We start from the raw sequence: 21,178 nt of genomic DNA, 5'->3' as shown, positions 1-21,178 counted from the left end.
AAAATATTTGTGGCATCGGAAGTGAGGGTGGGCTACGTCTTTTGAAGGCAAGGTTAAATTTATTATGGTTTAGTAATAAATCAAATTGATTTAGTTTAGTTATGAACTAAAAATTAATTTGGTTATAAATCAAAATTGTTTAGTTTTTGAACCAAACTTAATGCTAATGGATCAGATTGACTTAAAGGGTTTAGGTTTATGTTACAACTTGCTTCCCAAGTTATTGTGAGAAGGTATATATATACCTTTATATGATGAGAAGATATAATTATTCATGGGAGGAACTTAATTGTGATTAGGGTTGTCCTTCTCCTTCTCCTCTCCCTCTCTTGCGACTGCCCAAGTGTGCCACCAACCTTATGTCACCGTCCTCACCACTGGCCTTCAGTTGCCGCTGGCCCTTCGACCACCAATTGCTGACCAACCACCTTGCTGCCAACCACAAAAGCCATTGGATAGCAACAAAAGGCTTTTGGACAACCTCTCCGGTTGCTTCTCTCCCTCGCTTTGTGCCGCCGGGTTGCCCTTTGTTGTCGGGCACAATGTTGAGCCGGGAACTCTCTCAGATCGCATTATATCCTCCCTAAGTAGAGATGAAACTTGTGACTTTGAGAAGTCGTCTCAAATATATCTCAGCATGGATATTGATAAAGACAATCCTTGTGAGGATTACTAGTTGATCCTGTTTCCGCTTAACGTCATTCGACAGATATTATTTTCACCAACCATCAAAGTAAATCAGGAGACATTACATAGCGTCGTAGCGGCTATTGTATTTTAGTTGATACTAGGTATCCAATTCTTTCAATCGACTAATCTCAGATATAACTAGATCGACCTTACGAAATTTTTCTACCGACCATTAAAGTAAATCAAGAGATTCTTAAGGTGGTCTATCTAGATTGGTTTGACTATTGCATAGTTTTTTTAGTTGATATCAAGTATCGAGCGCACACGATTAATCCTGAGAGTGATTGGTCCACCAATATGATGAAATTTTTTTACCGGCCACTAGAGTAATTACTAAGAAAGTATTCGTAATGAATCATCCATCAATATAATATTTTTAAGTTAATCATTTGTTAAAAAAAATCATCCATTAATTCATTAAGATTGAGATTTAATTTTTATATGTCAAAAAAATAAAAAAAAAACAAATGAAGAAGGCGTCCCATGGCTTCATGTTGCATCGGGCTGCTATTGCATAATTGTTGAGATATGGGAGGTTACTTAATGTTCATCAATCAATTTATAGTTTCACCTGTGCCTCAATTACGATGAACGGTCAGGATGTACCCCGGCATCCAAAAATGACATAGTCGTAACCAAATCTACGGCTCCGATGAACCCCTGTACCTACCAGATTCACCCAAAATAGACGGCCCAGATGTATTCCCTACATATAAACATCGCATCAACCGGGCCACATCACCCAATACTTCAATTTCATCGACTCGCTAATCTGAACTCAACACGTCACCAGTATTATGTCTGGAGAATAACACGGGGCCCACTTTTCGAATCAATGGCAACCTAGGTATCCGTTACAAATAGTGCCCAAACCCACCGCGAGTTATCGTATACTCCGCAGTATAAATATAACGTTATCATGTGTCGGTTCTCGCCGCCGACCCTTTTCTTCGCCTGCTCCGCCCCAATTCCACCCCTCTTTCTCTCTCTAAATCTCACAATTTAATCTCCCTTTATTATTATTTTTTATTAACGCTCAATTTCCACCCGCCCTTCTAAATCCTCGTTTCAAATCGATCGATTTAAACCCCGCGTCGGGTTCCATTCCATGGCGTTCCATGTCGCTTGCCCGCTCACTTGGTAACCCCTGCTCTCTTTTCTCCCTCGGCCCGTTCCTTCCCATCGCCCTATCGCCCCTCTGTGGCTTGCCCTTTCGATTTGATCCTTGGTTTTGACTTGCAGCCGGCGGATTTGCGACTGCGAGCTGGGATTTGGTGCTGCCCCGGGGCTCGAGGCTTTGGCTGTCGAGATCGACGCGCTCGAGGAGTTTTTGAGGGATCCATGGGCCGTCCGCCCCGCCGCCGACGAGGAGGAGGAGGAAGATGGGGAGAAGGGTGTTGTCCAGGTCTGGGTCCCCCGTGTGGTGCCCGCTGTGACAGCGCCCTCCGTGGTGGCGGATGACGTCGGCGCCGGCGACGAGGTTAAGCGAGCGGTGTTGCAGCGGCAGGCGTTGGCTGCTTCCTTGGCGGCGGAGGACTATGTTCGGAGGTTGGAGGCCGGTGGTGCAGCAGTAAGTAGTCATTCTGAGTCTGGGATGATAGGGTTTCGGGACGTGATTCAAGCAAAGTTTGATTTGTTTACTGGTTTCATTAATTTAGAACGAGGCATTACCTTTTTGATCGCCTAGAGTTTTCTACATATGTTTGCTTAAGTTTTTTCTAACATTAACAAAGCAGTGGGGTGAACAAACTTTTGATTGATGATTGTTCTATTTAGGATTCCTTATCATTCCTCATATATTTTTTTTGTTGAGTTGCTATACAAATCTGATTCTCATATTTCTCCATTGTAATTCGGCATGGATTGTTCTTGTGTTGGGAGATTCTTCTAATTTGGTCAATTGGGATTAACATTGGACATATGAAGGCTAGGCATAAAAATTAGTGTCTTTGTTTTTTTATTGCATGGTTTATACCTTGATCTTCATTTGTATGCCTCTCATTCTCCCAAATGATTTCACATGCCTGAATAATGTATCAGTAATTATTTCTTTATAATAATAACATTCTTCACACACAAATGAACTGCCTGTTTTTTTTTTTTTCAGTTACTAATACCTTATTGCACTTTGTATAAACCTGTGAGTAAATGAATCCTCTACAAGAGTTCAGCTGGCCAACATTTTTTTTGTAGCATTAGTTGAACGAGGGTAAAAACAAAAAGGCAAATGTAAGTAGGTAGGATTGCAGCTACATATGAGATTTGTATTAAAAAGTCCGGAAGAGTTTAAGATATCAACTTATAGCTGGACTAACTAAACTATTCAATAAAATGTTGAGAATTAAGAAAATGTCTTACAGATAGAAGAAAAGTTTGCAATACTAATTTATAAGAATAATGTGATATATGATGTTATTTCATCATGGGGAGATTAAATTGCTGGAAACTTTGGAAAAGAGTGATTACAGGAAGAATAATAACGAAATACAAATGAAGATATATTTGTAGTAGCTCAGGAGATCAACTATAGAATTAAATAATAAGAGTAAGATTAGTAATATATAGATATAGCAAAAAGAAATGTTTGTGCATGCTTCTTATTGATTTAAAAAAGAATTTATGATTGAAACTCTAGGCATCTATTTGTGGTGAGTTTTAGATAAGGAAGTAACATTCTTACACGGAGTTCAATTGAACAGGACCAGTATATATGATCCAAATAATGTGGCCTCACGTCTTGTCATTCTTGTTCTTGTTGTCATAGGGCGCATTTTGTTCCATCTTTCGCCAAATGGAATTATGCATATTACCTTCATCTACATATCAATTGAATCCCTGTTTTCTTTTATCAGATTAATGGTTTTCCAAAATGTTAGCAAATATTGCGTACTTCAACTGATCAATAGCTATGCGATTCATTTCCATTCTCCTTTCTCATGTGAATTGAATAACTTACAGTGCATTAAGTTGTTTGTGTATGTTCCTTGATTTATTGTTCTAATTACTATGAAAAAACTAATAGGTAAACTTGTTCGTCTTCCCAGGAGGCACCAGGAGAGGCCACCAACAGCCTTGATGGAGAATATCAAGGCAACTCTACTGTGAAGGTCATGTGCCGCATATGTTTTTCGGGCGAAGATGAAGGGACTGAGAAAGCTTTGAAGATGCGCTCTTGCAAACAATGCAACAAGAAGTACCATAGAAGTTGCTTGAAAACATTGTCTGAACATAGAGGTCCTTATCTGCTACTCCATGCAGCATTAGGAGTACTTAGCCTCCAATTCTAACGACTAAAAATGCTCTGCAGATTTATTCCATTGGAGTTCATGGTCTTGCCCCTCTTGTCGCATATGTGAGGTACTTCATCACCTGCTCTCACTCGGTAGATCATGTGCTTTTGTTAAAAGAGTAAAAACAAGTTTATAAACATTCATGCTCTATTTCCTGTGCTTCTTACTGAAACTCCTTTTGATGGTATTTGGTCTAATAATTATGTTTACAAGTTATATTAGATTAGGTTGCCTATGTATTTCATGTTAATAAACAGGACAAGTTCTACCATTATCAATACATTGGTCAACTAATTAACAATATTTTGCTAGCTTACACATTATACCATTATCCTACCTGGCACTATGGTAAAACATTATAGACTGCAGTTATTAAATTTGCAATGAGTTATTCTGCAGTTAATATGCCTGGCGCACTGTCCTTAATTTTTTTTCCCTCAACTATTTATCTTTCATGTGTTTATTCCCTAAAATCAGTCAATTCAACAAATATAGCTTTTACATTTGATTGATTCAGGAAACGATGCCTAAATATGTTGTAGCTTGCCTGAATGAGAGGAATAACATACACTGCCGTTTTGTTCACAGTTGCTTGCTCAGGCTTGACTCGACAAAAAAATTCTTGTACTCATGTTCATGGTTATTTATGTCTTCTTTTCTAAGCTTTTGAAACCTTCTTTATTAGCTCACAACCTGCCCTAGGATTAAACTAGGGCATCATAATCTCATTGTTTTAAGTCTTGACATTTGAGGCAAGACACAAATTCCACCCAAGGCAAGATGCAAGCCCAAATAATACCTTATCATCAATTTCGATCTTCTCCATGTGAGGCTCAATGCTGGCTTTTCCATCACATAAACAATCATTTTCAAGTATCTCCATGCAATATTATTTAGGTTAGCTCTGAAACCACTTATCACTACTTGCTCAAGGGAGAGAATTAATTTATTACTTGTTATCCTAACAAATATGGCATTTTTTTTTATTGTATGAAGAGTTATAAGAGGGGAAATCTCATACTCTCCTTGTCATCTCTAAATAAATATATGTGTTTTTAGAGTTCTTGTTGATTCGGTTGTTTAATTTTTCAGAATGCAATTGTGTTACACTTCAATAAGTTTATAATATCTTGCCGTCTTGCAAATATGGAACCATCTCTGTCTTTATATCGTTTAGATTGATAGCCATACTGTTTGCATTGTTTTTTTACTTTTCAGTTGGCTGTGAAATGTAGAATCAATAGGTTGACTGTTTCACCCTTATATGTTTGTGTTTATCAAATTGCTTGTTTTTACTTCTATGATTAGATCAGTTACTTTCCAGGTCTGCAGAAGAACTGGTGATCCTAATAAGCTAATGTACTGTAAAAGGTGTGATGGTGCTTATCACTGTTATTGTCAGCATCCACCACACAAGGTATGTACTATATATATGATTTCTGTGCAATGAGAAGTTTTCTGTGTTTAATTGATAGTTCAATAACTGAATTGCAGAATGTTGGTCGTGGGCCTTATTTGTGTCCAAAGCACACAAGGTGTCACAGCTGTGGGTCCAGTGTACCTGGAAGTGGTCCTAGTACAAGGTACTTATGGTGTTATTTTGTTCTTGATTTAGTTTTTTGTACTTTGTTGAATCTCATCTGTCATTAATAGTTGGAGGTACTTTACCTATTCTAACATGCAATATTGTTGTGACACAGATGGTTTTTAGGCTATACCTGCTGTGATGCTTGTGGTAGATTGTTTGTGAAGGGAAATTACTGTCCAATTTGTCTAAAGGTACTTTGTTGAACACATTACTTCAAGAAAATTTGGATACTTTCTTCCATGATACCTACAAGGAAAATACTATCCTTAGTAATTACCAGTCATACAACAATAATCATATTAATCTTAAGGATATGTATAATAATACATTTACTAATATTAGAGCTATTGAGAATGTAATAAGTTTTTTTCTTTTCACTTAGTCTGCATATTTTGACATTAATACTAGAAGAACTTATAACACTTATCAATCAAGATAAATCTCCAGCAAATGATGTTATGCTAGTTGATAACAATATACATGCCTAAATTTGAATCTTGAATTATGGATATTATGCACTGTCATGTGCGTTTTAATAGTAAAATTTTGTAAGACTACCATACAAGCAATCATGCTTCATAAGTTAGATATATGGATAGTTAGGAGCAACTGATTGAAAGTCAATCTAGTAGAGATGACAATATTAAGATGGATATACAAGATTAGTACAACAACAACAACCAGCCAGCTTGATCCCACTAGATGGAGTCGGCAAGATTAGTAGAAAGGATAAAAATTATTTTAAGGAAAAATCAGATTTAGCTTTACGAAATGATAAAATTTGAGAAAATAGGTTAAAATGATGTGAACATGTTCAAAGGATCAATAAATTCTATAGTGATGCATGTGTAGGAATTCATATTTTACCTTTTAAATTTCAGGATCCAGTAGAAAGATGAAAATCTGTGTTTACTCGAAAACTTTGAATACTGAGGGGTTAGTGCCTGGAGATAACCTGTGATAGTATCTGAAAGTTTTTTGTTGCTCTGTAAAGGCAAATTCCTAGAAAATTTGTGTGGCCATGATTCTTTTAGCAATTTGGTTCACCAAACAACTTATACCACAATGACTTAGCTTTTTAAACTCCTCACTATCATGAACATGGCCTTGCAAAAGTGTGACACTCAGAAGGTATCAGGAATTAGATACTGGTTTATTGATGTGCTTTCCATTTCAAGTGTGTAAGAATCAAGTATGACTTACACTTCTCTCCTTTGTAGGTAGCTGTTTTACATCACAAATAATTATTCTGATGAATTACTACAAAATATGATTTTGTATCTCTCATGTATGAAACTTTTCTATGTCATAAGTACTGATCCTATAGAGAGTGAAAGTCTTATGTGTGTGCTTTTGATGAGCTTATCCTTTTTTGCATGGTTCTGGTCTTCTGGACTGGTTCTAGTAATGTTCCCTGCAATCTTCCTTTAAAGTGTCATATTTAACAAAGAGAATCTAATTAACTAAGTTATGTTTGTTGTAGTATATTTGTTTCAATGATGGAATCAGATGATAAATTATTCCTTCTAATTTATTTCTTTCATTCGGCACACTTGAATTTTTGCATTTGTTTGCTGTCACATCCATATTAAAGATGTAATTGCTTTTATAGGTCTACAGAGATTCTGAAACTACACCAATGGTTTGCTGTGATGTTTGTGAAAGATGGGTCCACTGCCTATGTGATGGCATCAGGTATACCTGCTTACCTATACTAACTTTAAGAGGATTTGATTACTTGAATTGATTCTTGTATGCTCTATATCATACAAATGTATTTTTTTTTTAAAACATAGACAATATGCAGTCAAACCAATGTATAATACATATGCCATATGCTTTCCAAATTTGTTTCTTTAAAATATCAATTATTTACATCTTCTTTTTAATGTATCATTCAATTAAATTAATCATCCTAAGCAATCCATAGTTTCATAGTATTTTTCCTATGTATCTAAGTAACAACTATAAAAATATAAACAACTGATGCAATTCATATATTTGAAATTTATATATTGATTTTAGCAACACATACAACATGCTTCTTGTTTATGTAGAATATATTTTTGGTTTGTCTATCTTGCCATTTTTTTTATAATCAAATTGATATTAACTTGGACATAATTTTAACAAATTAGTTATTGATTTAGTCTGAATTGCTTTATGCAATTAGTGGATGTAATGATGGGTTCCTCACTGTATATGCATATTCAGCTCCATAATTGACTTATGATGAGGCCTTTTCAAACAACCCATGTACCAAGTAATTTATGTTATATATATCTTCATATTATCACTTGAAACGGTTCTCATAAGGGTCTCTCCAGTTTTTCTGGTTGCTGTTAATAAGGCCTCTATGATTATATCTTCATTGTTATATCTTAATGACTTTATATTAACATGACATAAAAGATATAATGGAGATCTGGATTTGCTTGTTGCTCAAGTCCTTCATTTTTGGCTGCAAATAATATGAATACTAGCTGGAGCCTGCACCAGCAATTGCAAAACTTCCATTGGCTTCCATTCAGAACTTATGATTGATCGGATATTGTCAGCGTCGGTTATTACATGAGTTGCCTTCACTAAACTTAGTTTTTGATAAATTTGATCATTTTATCAAAACTAAAAGTGCATTGATATGCATGATGAGCTCTGGTTTCTAAACTGGATCTTGGTACATTTGGTCCATGAGTCTTCAATCCTTTTATTCGACCATGATGGCTCGGTAGCTGGGTCTGGGAAACAGATAACAAGAGTGGTAGGGTTATAGTTGCTGCTATTTGAAAAAAAAGCAATTAAAGGGTTCAGTGAATGATTCCATTTTTGTGATTAAGTTGCAGGCTTTTGGCAGCTAAAACATGTGCGATGTCCAGTGCAGAGCACCACAGTTTTTCTATTTTAAGTTCATATTTCAATCATCCGGTTACACTTTTGATTCTTGTAAATAATGCTTACTCTAACCTGTTTTGAAACATGCCTAGTCATTCCAACCACACAGTCGATTGCCATCTTATTCTCTATCTTGTCCAAACTTCCATTATGACTAGATGATGCGTAGTTTATTGTTTGTGGGTGTCAGGTGGAATGCTAGTAGATAATGCAAGCATTTGGATGCATGTATAGAAGCTATACAAGAAAATAAAAGGCACAACAGTGCATCAATATTTTTCATGTTCTTTTTAGTTTTTGTTTCCGTATTTGTTTGAGCTCATCTCTTTGGCTGATTCCTATTTTCTGGATTCCTACTGCTGTGGATCTTGAGAACTTAGATGGCTGCTGTGTCTAGCCGATTTCATATTGAGAGGAAATTTAGCATGAGGATGGTTGATGTTTGGATTTTGAAGTTGAATTAATGTGATTATATTTCAGTTAATTTTAAAATGCTTGTTAGTTTACTAATTAATTTTTTTTCAAGCATATTCCATATTTCTTCTAAACTTACTAGCATCAGTTGTTATGTTATTATAGTTTCCTACTACATTTATATTATATCTTTTGACTTATTTTGGGATTTTTTAGTTGTTTGTCAGAGGAACTTTCTTCTCTTCAATTGTAAGAACTCTCTCATGTTTTAGCATTTTCCTTTTCCATGTTATGCAGTGATGATAAGTACCAAGAGTTCCAAACAGATCAAAATTTACACTATAAATGTGCTGCATGTCGTGGTGATTGCTATCAGGTGTCGTCTACTGTTTGCTAGAATTTACTTTGGTCATTACTGGTATGACAGTCTAATGCTCCTGGCGATGGCTATGTTGTTCAGGTGACAAATATAGATGATGCAGTAAAAGAACTCTGGAAGAGGCGAGATATTGTTGACTGCGATTTGGTTTCAAGTTTAAGGGCAGCTGCTGGTTTGCCTTCTAAAGAAGAAATGAATTCAAACTTTCCTTACTTGGATGATGAGCAAAGTGGTCCAATCCTACATAGAAATGATACTACCAAACCCCTAAAGTTCTCATTGAAGGGGATCAATGATAAATTATCAAAGGAACATGAGAAGATTGTATCAAACAAAATGCAAGCAAAGAGAGTGGGATATCAGATTAAGTTAAATGGTAAAGTAGAAGATCCAAAACTTGAAGGGCTGAATGAGTCAAGATCACTGGAGAGTAGCTTTAGAAATCAGAATGTCAACGAGATAAATTCCTCCATACATGATGGTTCAGATATAGTTTCATCCTCCACTATACCTAAACTCAAAATAAAGAGCAGCAAAGCACAAGGCCTTCGTTTTAAGGAATGTTCTGCTAAAAGTACAAACGAGGTGGAGACAACAAGAAGTACTAAGCTAGTTATTCACATTGGTTCAAAAAACAAAATCCCTGCATCCATCTCTCCAAGATCTGAAACCTCAAGCTGTCAAATGGATCAAGACTTGGTTACTAACTTTGGTAATTTTCCTATGTTCATTCTGTTTATCTTTCACACTCAAAATCACTCAGATTTGCTTTGTTCATGAAATGCCATATTGTTTAAGAATGTAGATGAATAGTTTGGGTAGTAAAATAATGATTGCAGAATGAGAGCATGAAAAGAAACTCTTAGAAATGTAATTTTCTGTATGTTACTTGTTTTCATTTCCTTTATGCTTTTCTAATTTTTTATATAGGTTTTATGAATACATTGCTTTATTCTGAAAATTTTACAATTTTACAATGGTTTCTTTGACTCATTATGACCTTCAATTGCTCTACCGTATTCCTAATGCAGTCACCAATGTGCCATATCAAACAAAAATTATAAGAATTTTTGTTCTAATTTCCACTGAGCATACATGAGCAATTAGTTGCTTCCTTCTGTCTAGGCTTTTACTTCATTATTAATTAAAACATGGTTTCATGATGCCTATTTGGATTCCAGTTGTATCCTCTTTTAGGCATTTCTTCAGCTTAATTAGTCTTCGGTATTTCTTTCTAAGCAGGGGATGATGATGCAATCAAGCAGAAGGTAAGAGATAATCAGGATGACCATAATACTACTATTCAACGAGATACCACAGAGGGTATATCATTACTATATTTGATGCTATTTGCTAATTTCTTCATCCATTTGCCTACCTAATATGATTTTTGCTACCTTTGACATTTCAGGTGGTAGAGTTAATAATCAAAACCTGTTGAGAAGTCCAAATCCTGGAAGTAAAGAAAATCCTCCAGCAAAAAGAGTAAAATTGAATGAGAAGCACCAGAAAAGTAATGGTAATTTGATTGATGAATGTCGACTTAATGCTAGAAACCATAATCCATCCATAAGCAAGAGAAGGAATGACAGGAGCCTGTCTCCAGAAAATGAAACCAGAGAACAAAGTGATGACATTATCCAGAAAACGCAACACGCAGATATATCTAACAAGTCTGAGAGGGGCTGCAATGATACATCTCTCTCAAAGTTTACCTCAAGTTCCTCCCAAGATATGAAGCCATTACTGAAACTGAAGTTTAAGAATCCATATTGTGAACAGAAAAGCTTATGGGCTTCTACAGGAGAAGAAGAGAACTCTGCTAAAGGACAGAGATCGACGAGGAAGAGACCTTCAACTGAGAAGAATGGGTGGATGGGAAATGAGAAAATATCAAAATTGCATCTTGGTATCTAATGGTTGGAGCAACTTATGAGGCTTGGATATTTCAGAAACTGGGTAAGTGTGTACCTTTCTTTCGTATCATATCCACCACAATTTTATCTTAATGGTTCAAAACTTTAAACCTTTAAATTTGCTTATAGAAAGTAACAAGCATCTTATATAAAATGGCAGATATGCAGTGACTTACTGCATTATGTTAAATAGATTTGCGAATGACCTTTGCCTTTTATGAACTTTGTTGCAGGAACTGGGAAGCGATTTCATCTTTGTCTCTCGTTCCAAACAAGGATGCACATTCATGGAGGTCTGTAGCCGAGCGACAGTAATCCAACTGATTTGTTTCGATTCCCAGTAAAGTAAATCAGAGAATCCCTTGACATTAGTGATCATTGTAACTTGCTGAATATGAAGCTCTTTGGGTTTAATTAGCCTGGTGCTCTAATCGTGCCAAGGTTTGCCTTTTGTGTAGTTGAAAAAACACCGGTCTTTTAAACATTATTTGTAGACGCTACACGCTACAGCCATTCTTGTACCATCTGTACCATCTGCCTAGTTATTTGCTTTATTGTGTCCGTTTAAAAACGTATCGGGAATTTCATAGCAGGAAATAGAGGCGTTGAATGGGTTGGGAATTTCGTAGCCTGTCCCGGGTCATGCTCAGTTTGCTGAACTGAGCAAACTAGGATATGCTCAGTTTGCTGAATTGCCTTGACTTGCCTTTGAGCTCGTGGTCAAACTAGGATAAGTTTTTGAGCTATTTGTGCTAACATGAGTAGACCCTAAATTGGCACAATCCTTGGCTGTGCTTGAGCTTGACCCATTGGTATTTCTTGTAGGGTAGGTGCTTGGAAGAATTTTGATGCAAAAAACCATTCCAGCGTTTAGTTACAAAATGATCAGAATTTGCACAATTTTTATTCTTTCTGCACATTATTAATTCCTTATGTTCTCCTCTTGGCTACGATACAGTGAAAGGATGTTAGGTTCGATTAGAATACATGTTAAATCTTAATATTGTTCTTCATGTGTTCATCTTATCGTGCATATTGCCATTGGTTATGTTTGGTAATTCCGTGGAAATAAATAATGTACAATAATAATATAAAACCCCAAATCAATTCATTTTTTAAAAAATAATTTAGTTTTAAATTTTCTTGATTCTCGTTCTGATTTTATTTTTTAATTGCGTCTTCTGTGCGTGGGGAACCAAAAGAAATACGGCTTTTTATAAAAGGCGTAGATAGAATTGTATTTATCAAAAGATATATTATGATTTTATAATTATCAAAAGATATATTAATAAATATGAAAGTCTTTTTATACGTCTTAGGCTAACATCATCTTTTGTTATCCTATTTTATAAGACGTCCAAAGCACATTTGAATTATTTAGATTTAAAAATTTCATTGATGATTCAGATGCTGATAGTGTTAACATCTTTCTCTCTCCGTCTCTCAATGCGTGCAAGCCTCGCACTTTTCTAACTCTCCGATTACGAAAAACTTTCACACATTTTTAGTTGCGAGATTATCCTCCACCGAAAGAGTACGTAAGCATCTTCATGTGTCCGTCAAGTGACATCAAGGGTTTCCGGTGAAAATCCACACTGGTCCCGTCTCTGCAGTGAGGTTTAGGGTTTCTACCAATACTCTCCTTTCATAATGACGGAACGAAGTGAGCTGGGTGTTTTATCCTTTATTGTTAAATTATCCGCAAAGGTATCTCCTTCAAAACCATCGGATTTGCAAAGGTTGAACCAGTTTGGAAAAAAACTATATTGGAACAACGTGTTAGGTCACTTTAATAGTTTTTTTTTGAAAAATCCACAAAGAAAGGAAGACATCATGGATGTGCTATTTTACATGATCGACACGTAGCCATGATTAAATAGTCCCCCTTTAGTAGTTTCTTGGACATACAAGATATGCATCATATCCGTAGTATATTGGTTAATATATTTCAAAATTGGGATTCAACTTCTCAAACCTTTAAATTCTCATGTACATCTTATATTTGTGAATTTTAAACACGAAATAGTAGTTTATTAAAATAAAATAGTTTGAAAATCTTAATATTTATTTATGTTGGTCCGCTAATAGCTCTCGTTATTAGTAAATCATGGCAACTGAGGGCCTGAAATGATCTCATACCAGGCATAATGTGGTTCTGATATGATTGAATATCAGGTCTAACGTTGAGCCTGATATGGAATCATTTTAGGCCCTTATTTGTCATGATATTATCATATATAATATATTATCATATATAATGTTGGGTCTAATATTCATTTATTAGGCGTACTGATTGCATTCACAAGAAGAGACATTTCATTATTGCTTGGTATTGCAGACCATGGTGCTTCGGTTCCGATAAATTCAACTAAAGCATTGGATGATCTCTTTCTAACTTACTTCTCAAATAAAAAAGAAGCTACCAGATCAAGAATTGAGGAGTTGCTTAAATTTTATGTTAATCGTGTTGAAGAAGATGATGATGTTTTATTATTTTATAAATTCTACATTTTGTATATATTTGTTTATGTCTTATTTTCTTATAGTACATATAAGGTCCCTTTATGTCTTATACATATAGTAGATGATTTTGAGAATCTTGTTAGATTCAACTGGGTTGAAATCATCCATGAATTTATGGCTCCACAATTAGCTAAGATTGGGGACATATTATCATCAACTCAGACAATACATCGCAACACCAACCTCCCTTACCTAAAGGGCTTTGCTAGTCTTTTGGCAATGAGTATATTTTTGATGTTAAATGTAACATAATTTTATGGACGTGTATGAATATCTAACACTTGTGATGATGAATCAGATATAATTTTTAGAGCATGTTCCAATCCAAAAATAATACAAAATTGAAGGAGCATGAATAAATAAGTGGAGGAATATTTCTTCACATATTAGTAAGGTGAAGGAATATTCCTTCACTATTTGTGCTACAGTCTTCTTGTTGCTCTGCTTCATTCCTCATCGCCGGTGACTGACTTAAGCGTCGGAGGGCTAACGCCGGGGACCCCTTCCCTGGCTCGGCATTGACGTAGTCTGTGTTGCAGGTCCGCGCAGAGTCCACAGGAGGTCAGCGTGAGCGCTACATCCCCAGTTTTCCGTCTCTTCGACTTTCGGACAGGATCAAATATAATAAAATCTCATTTGAAATTTACTATAATAAATTATCAAATATAAAATACTTTAAGGTATTTGGGTATCCTATTTTCATATTAAATACAAGAGAATATTTGGAAAAATTTACCTCAAAAGTAGAAAATAGAATCTTTGTAGGGTACTCCTTAAACAGTAGAATATATAGAGTTTACAATAAAAACACTCTAAGAATTGAGGAAACAACCAATGTAAAATTTGACGAAATTACTAAAGAACCTAAACCAACTCAACCTCAATACCAACCAATTGATTTTGCTACAGTGAGCACTGATCTAGGGGGAGCATGTGAAAATCCAATAGACGAATATGAAGTTGAACAAAATCAACCACAAGAATGATCACAATCTAGAACAATAAGAGTCAACTCAGTCCACCCAATTGAAAAAATTATATGTGACCCAATCCTAAGAGTTCAAACTAGATCATCTTTCAAAAATCTAAGTCAAATATCGTTAATATCTAAAATTGAACCCAAAACTATAGAAGAATCCCTACATGACCCAGACTGGATTATAGCCATGTAGGAAGAATTAGCCCAATTTAAGAGAAATGAAGTCTGGGGCTTAGTACCACTACCTGATAATAAAAAGGTAATAGAAACAAAATGGGTATTCAGAAATAAACTAAGTGAAATTGAAAGTATAGATAATCCTGACCATGTCTTTAAACTTAAGAAAGTCTTATATGGTCTTAAATAAGCACCTAGGGCTTGGTATGAACGGTTGACCTCCTACCTAATCTCCAAAGGGTTCAACTAAGGCCAAATTGATCCAACTCTATTTGTAAAGTCATTCAAACAAGATATCTTTATAGCCCAAGTATATGTAGACGACATAATCTTTGATTTAATCAACTTAGAATTTTTACAAGAATTTATAACCTTAATGAAATAAGAATTTGAAATGAGCCTAGTAGATAAACTAACTTACTTTTTAGGATTACAGATTAAACAAACTAATGAAGGAAACTATGTTTACCAACAAAAGTACATTAAAGAATTACTTAAAAAATTTAAATGGAAAATACAAAAAAAAAATTAAAACACCAATGACAACTAACACAATCTTAGATAGTGATCCAAATGGAAAACCTATAGACCTAAAATACTATAGGAGTGTCATAGGCAGTCTTTTATACTTAATTGTAAGTCAATTTGATATCTTGTTTGCAGTTAGCATGTGTATTAGATATCAAACCTGTGCTAAGGAATCCCACTTAACTAATGTAAAAAGAATTTTTAGATATTTAAAAGGAACCCCAAATGTAGGAATTTAGTATCGTAGAACACCTAATTTTGAACTAATAGGCTACTCAGACTCCGATTATGCTGGCTGTAAACTAGATCGTAAAAATACAAGTGGTGGATGCCAATTACTTGGATCATCACTTGTCAGCTGATTTAGTAGAAAATAACACTGTGTTACTTTATCTACTACTGAAGCTGAGTACATAGCAATGAGTGAGTGTGTAGCACAACTGTTATGGATGATGCACATATTAAAAGACTTTAACTTAGAATATAAAAATGTAAAAATTCTTATTGATAATGTCAGTTCAACCAACTTAACCAAAAATCTAGTGCATCATTCAAGAATCAAACATATTGAGATAAAACATCATTTTATTAGAGATCACATCGCCAAAGGAGACATTGAATTCAACTATGTTGAGTCCAAGTCAAATCTGACTGACATTTTCACCAAACTACTATCAGAATCTGAATTCAATAATTTATGAAGACAACTGAGAATGTGTACGATAGACTAGGACTTTTAAAAATAAATTTTCAAATGATTTATAAATTCTAGGAAAAGTATTTACTTATATTTTCTAAAAATTTCCATTTCTCTAGTGCTGCGAAATTGTTTTAAGCCTTAGTCTAGATCAAATCCATAGAAAACATGATCCTATAGATCTAGGAAATAAGCATCTCACAAACACACTAGGTCTACCTTGGTTGTGTATTCAAAAACATAGAATGACATAAGATGCACAGGCCTTTTGCCTGAAATTCAGATGCTTATATCAGTACATCAATATATGTCTGGGCGAAAAATATCATAATACAGTGATTAAGTTAAGTAATCCTCCTTAATAAATAATAAGTTGGATCAAATCTTGCTTAACCTGACTAACCAAGTGAACACTACTATCTTCTAGTCGATAGTTAGTAACTAACTGTTAGACATGCACTAAAGATATTAGTAATCAAATGATTATTTTTCAAATAAAGATATCAGATTAAGGGGGAGAATTTGTCTAAACAATTTAAAAACAATTTCATTTTTTCAAAATCTTTCCTACTTTGAAAATCTTTCTTTGTTTCTTTTAGTATTAAAAAAAATTAATCTTAAAACGTTATGTCCTTAAAAGTACTTTTAAAGTGCTTTTTAGAAAAGTACAAACCTTTTTGGAGGGTTCCTTGAAAATATTCTACAAAAATATTTTAGAAATTATTTTAAAAAATAGCTTTAAAATGTTTTGAAATGTCATTTCTTTTGACATCTTTGAAAAACTTCATTCAATATTTTTGAAAAATATTACTTATAAAATTTAGAAAGTCTTTTAAATTACTTTGTAAGTACTTTTCTAAAAATACTTATAATTTCCCTTAGCAAAATTTTCTGAAATAACTTTGAAATTCTTACTTAGGAAATTTTTGATAAATTTAAGTTAAAAACTTTTTTAAACTTAAATAGTTTCCTTAGAAAAATATTTTTTTTGCAAAATTTTATTCCTTAAAAATACTCTTAAAATTTCTTTTGAAAATATTACATAGAAATTTTCTTTAATTGATTTGAAAATCTTACTTGAAAATCCTTTTTCCTTAAAAGTTTATGAAGTTTTAAGAACTTTATTTACAATAATCGGATTTAATATTTGGTCTAATATAAAATAAATTTAATATATAAAAATAATCATTTGTTTGTTTTCCTTTATTTTCCTTTAACTTGACTATCAACCAGTGCATCAAAAAGGAAGAGATTATTGGTATAATTTGTAATAATAATCCAACTCATTTTTGATGAATGACAAAGGGAGTCTAAAGTTAGGATTCATGAACCGAGAACAGGTTTTCGTTTAGCTAGAGCGGAGTTCGGATTATAGACGGAGTAAAATCCAGATAGTCCTCGAATGAGCAGCTAGTGCGACGGAGTCCATAGGTACCCCACTAGGTGCAATGGTGTCCGGCAAGCACAACCGAATCTAGCATGCGTGAAAGACTGTTGAGAAAAGTGAAAAGTCAGCTTAAGTGGTAAGGAAAGGTAAACAGAGGAGCGGTAGGAAGGTGACAAGGAAGCGGGATAGCAACCTATTTAGATCGCTGGGGGCGTTTTTCAACGTTGAGGGAACTTGTCCAAAAATCGACCACACTTAATCTTGTGCTAGGTCCTAGTATCGGAAGATATCCTTACTCATACTTTATTATGCTGGTCCTGAAGAAATGACTTAGCTGGTTCTAGTGATTATGGTATGTTGTGCTATTCACTCTCATACGAAGTGCTAACTAGGGTACATGCGTTGGAAAGGAAAGAGCTCTACATCTTATGACAGATTAGTAGGGCCATCTGACTGGCCCACAAGCAGCTCGCTCCTGAGGGAACATCTCCGTCAATCAGATCCGACGGGAAAAATAATTTTTTCATGTTAAACACATCCGTGCCAGCGAGCCTTTTCGAAATGTCCAGGCAAATTTATAAGGCCTGGGAAGGCTCCTAACTCATTTTCCGCAGCTGACTATCTGGTGACTTTATTCAGACATATACTGATGATCAGACGACATGATCCGACAATTATCAAGATTGTGTCGTAACCATTATTACTTTAAACGAATTTTACGCTTCGAACCCCTAGGCATTCATGTAATGTAGGACTTGATTAGGACTTGGTAAACTAACTAGCATTATTTTTCTTGCTTTTATTTTACTGCTTTGTAACAACTTAGTTTTTAAATCGAATTTTTAATAATGCTTCTTCACCCCCCTCCCTTCTAAGAATTTACGATCCAACATTCACCTCAGGACTTGGTAGTCTACAGAACAATAGAGGCAATTGGAAGCTCAAGCGACCCTAACGAGATCCTTACAAGGTGAGCTAGATTTTGCCAAAGGTTGGGCTAGAAATGTATATAAATGCAGGAGGATAGGTGCTTTGAAAGGATTAGAAGGAGGCTCATTGAGCTCAATTTTGGTAAAATTCACCAAAGCACATCTCGAGCAGCTCGACCCACCTGACCGGAGGTTGTTCAACAATTTTATGGTAGGCGGCTATCTATCAACGAGATCTCCTTAACAAATTGTGAAACTGTCCTTCGACTTCTCAAAGAGCTTTTGAAGGACCTCTTGACAGAATTCGATTAGTATTTTTTCATATTTGTGCTTTCATATTTATGTAATTATTAGAGAAAAGGAACAAAAATTTAATATCAAGATGCGCATTAAACACTATTAAATCGCCACCTATTTCCTTATATCTTCGGAACCGCTAATTTTTCTTGTAAAATAAACTCCATGTCGTTATTCATGAAACATTTATCAATCCAAATGATGAACTAAGTGGGACAATAAACGTTGAAATTGAGAATAATCAGGGTGAATTTGTTGTAAAAGGATATTTGGGTTGGATAATATGTTGACGCGCGAGGCGAGTTTTAGAACTTGAGGCACTAGAGTATGTTCACTTATAACGCACAAAGTTGAGTTTGGAATATAAAGGTGTGAAACATGCTGCATGCTGCTTATAATCTGCGGGAGGATCGGGGTATGGAATATAAATGTGAGCATGCTTATAACTCGCTCGGAGGATCGGAGTGCGGAACTTGAGGCGCGAGGCATGTTACATACCGACTCGATCGAGGAGTCTGGAACATAAGGAACGCGAGTCAGGCTAGCTAAACATATAACCCTCGATTGGGGAGTGCGAGTTTGAGGCACTAGAGAATTCTTGCTTATAACCCACAGAAGATCGAGTCGGAATCTAAAGGTCAGTGGAGTGCAGATAAATTAGAACTAGAAGCTCACATCGTGGGCGGCTTGGGTGGGCTATCAACGCTTTCATTGTTGGTGGCTCAATAATTTAGTCAAATAGATAATTGCATTCTATTTTCCTAGGTGATATCATAAGAATACCTATGTCATGCCTTGCCAAGTGGATCCATCCACCTATATTTTCTAGGTTACCTCCTCGGTTTTGTAACTTAAGTTATGAAATCGGCCTAAGTTTGAGCAATAATGCCTCGGGGTTGATATTATATATCATATTCACTGAGGTCCGTAGTCTACTTAATCAACCTTCCGAAGGTTTCTGGGTTGACAAGTACACGACTCAAAGTGATGTTAGTAAGTTCCATGATCGGGTGAGAAAGGAAATAAGGACGCAACCTCAGAGCAGCTAAGACCAATCCATATGCTAATTTTTCAAGTGCGGTGTAATGACACTCGACTCATTTTAATAAATGACTTAAAAAGTTGTAACACCCGAAAATTCTCAAGTAAATTTTAGAAATATTCTATTATTTTTTCTGGAATTTTAGAATATTTTTATGGAATTTTTGGAGTAGCAGAAGTAGCAAAATTAAATAAAAACGTAAAATAGCCTAAGCGGAACTCCTGACCCTACAACTTATAGCATGACAGGTAACCTTAGGTAAGAAGTGGAGTGTGTTGAAAAGGAGAGAATTATATTTAGTTATTAATATTAATTAATATAAATAGAGTAATGAGAGTTTATTATTTTGGATCGCAACTCTTCCTCACCCCTCCCTCCACACCGCCTCCCTCCCTCTTCCTCACCCTCTCGGCACAGCCCAAGGGACCTAGGGTTCCATCCCTAGTCGTGGAGCACCTTCCGTGATGACTCTAGTCAGACACTCATCTCAGCGTGTAGAGACATAAGAAGATGTGAGATCTTCTTCTTCAACAGCTGCGAAGAAACCTAAGGGAAGTAAGTAACCTGCGATTATAAGTAATCGTGTGTGTTTTATGTTTTAGTTCATCGTATGTAGATTTTTCTAGGGGTGGTGTATTGACCCTCCATGTTAGGGTTTAGTTGAGCACCTCTAGATGGGCGGATTTCCCCCCTTTGGGGTTTTAGGCCATTGATGGTGCCTAGAGGTGGTCCCCAATAGAGAGGAGATAGAGCACACCAAGTGTTCGATAAAATGACTACTATTATCTGCTTTATAGTAATTAGCTCGATTAAATGCCATAGAAGCTTTTAATAGCTTTTATATGCTTGAATTGGGGCATTAGGTCCATTGGGTGCTCCCAGGTTCTAGATAACCTAGCTCTAGATTGATAACCTAGTAAGAGTAAGATAAGATAAATTGGCTTATGAATCGGTATTTTACTTTTATCGGTGACCTACTTTGGACTCTTAGTTGTCCTTGTTGGGCTCCTCATAGTCCCTAGATTTAGATAACTTAGTAAACCCTACTAGTCTAAGGACTAGCTAGTCTAGTTAGGGATGCAGATGATAGCAAGTCCCATCGGCCCATGATTATTATGTTTATCTATTATGAAAATAGTTTTTAAAACTTCACAATTTAGCCTGACATTAGTTTAGCTTAGTTTATGTATCCGTTCAATTTTTCTTATTGATACAATAAGATAGTTCTATGCTCAGTATTTGATTATCATGACTCATATATCAGTATGTCATGTTTTAGCATCTTCAGCATGAATATCAGTATGTGTTTCAAATAACATCTTTTTAAAGCATGATTTCATCGAATGTATGTTTTGTGAGGTAGATGGTTCTTACTAAGCTCCCAAGCTTATAGTTTCCTTTTCCTTATACTGCAGATAAAGGTAAAGGAAAGATGAATTAGCGGAGGCTG

The 21,178-nt window shown here is 35.2% G+C and overlaps 1 protein-coding gene across 1 annotated transcript; it reads left to right on the top strand.

The window, feature by feature from the left end:
* Positions 1-1,629: 1,629 nt before the first annotated feature.
* Positions 1,630-11,732, top strand: LOC122034408. The gene is made up of 13 exons (XM_042593650.1): positions 1,630-1,830; positions 1,933-2,260; positions 3,735-3,924; positions 3,998-4,047; positions 5,305-5,397; positions 5,475-5,563; positions 5,681-5,759; positions 7,181-7,263; positions 9,172-9,250; positions 9,335-9,965; positions 10,496-10,576; positions 10,665-11,212; positions 11,403-11,732. Exons 1-12 carry the CDS (start codon positions 1,799-1,801, stop codon positions 11,168-11,170), a joined length of 2,241 nt encoding a protein of 746 aa, XP_042449584.1. The 5' UTR covers positions 1,630-1,798; the 3' UTR covers positions 11,171-11,212; positions 11,403-11,732.
* Positions 11,733-21,178: the final 9,446 nt, after the last annotated feature.

The sequence above is a fragment of the Zingiber officinale genome, chromosome 11B (assembly GCF_018446385.1).
Source record: "Zingiber officinale cultivar Zhangliang chromosome 11B, Zo_v1.1, whole genome shotgun sequence".
Lineage (NCBI taxonomy): Eukaryota > Viridiplantae > Streptophyta > Magnoliopsida > Zingiberales > Zingiberaceae > Zingiber > Zingiber officinale.
This window is presented reverse-complemented; position numbering and strand designations above follow the sequence as displayed.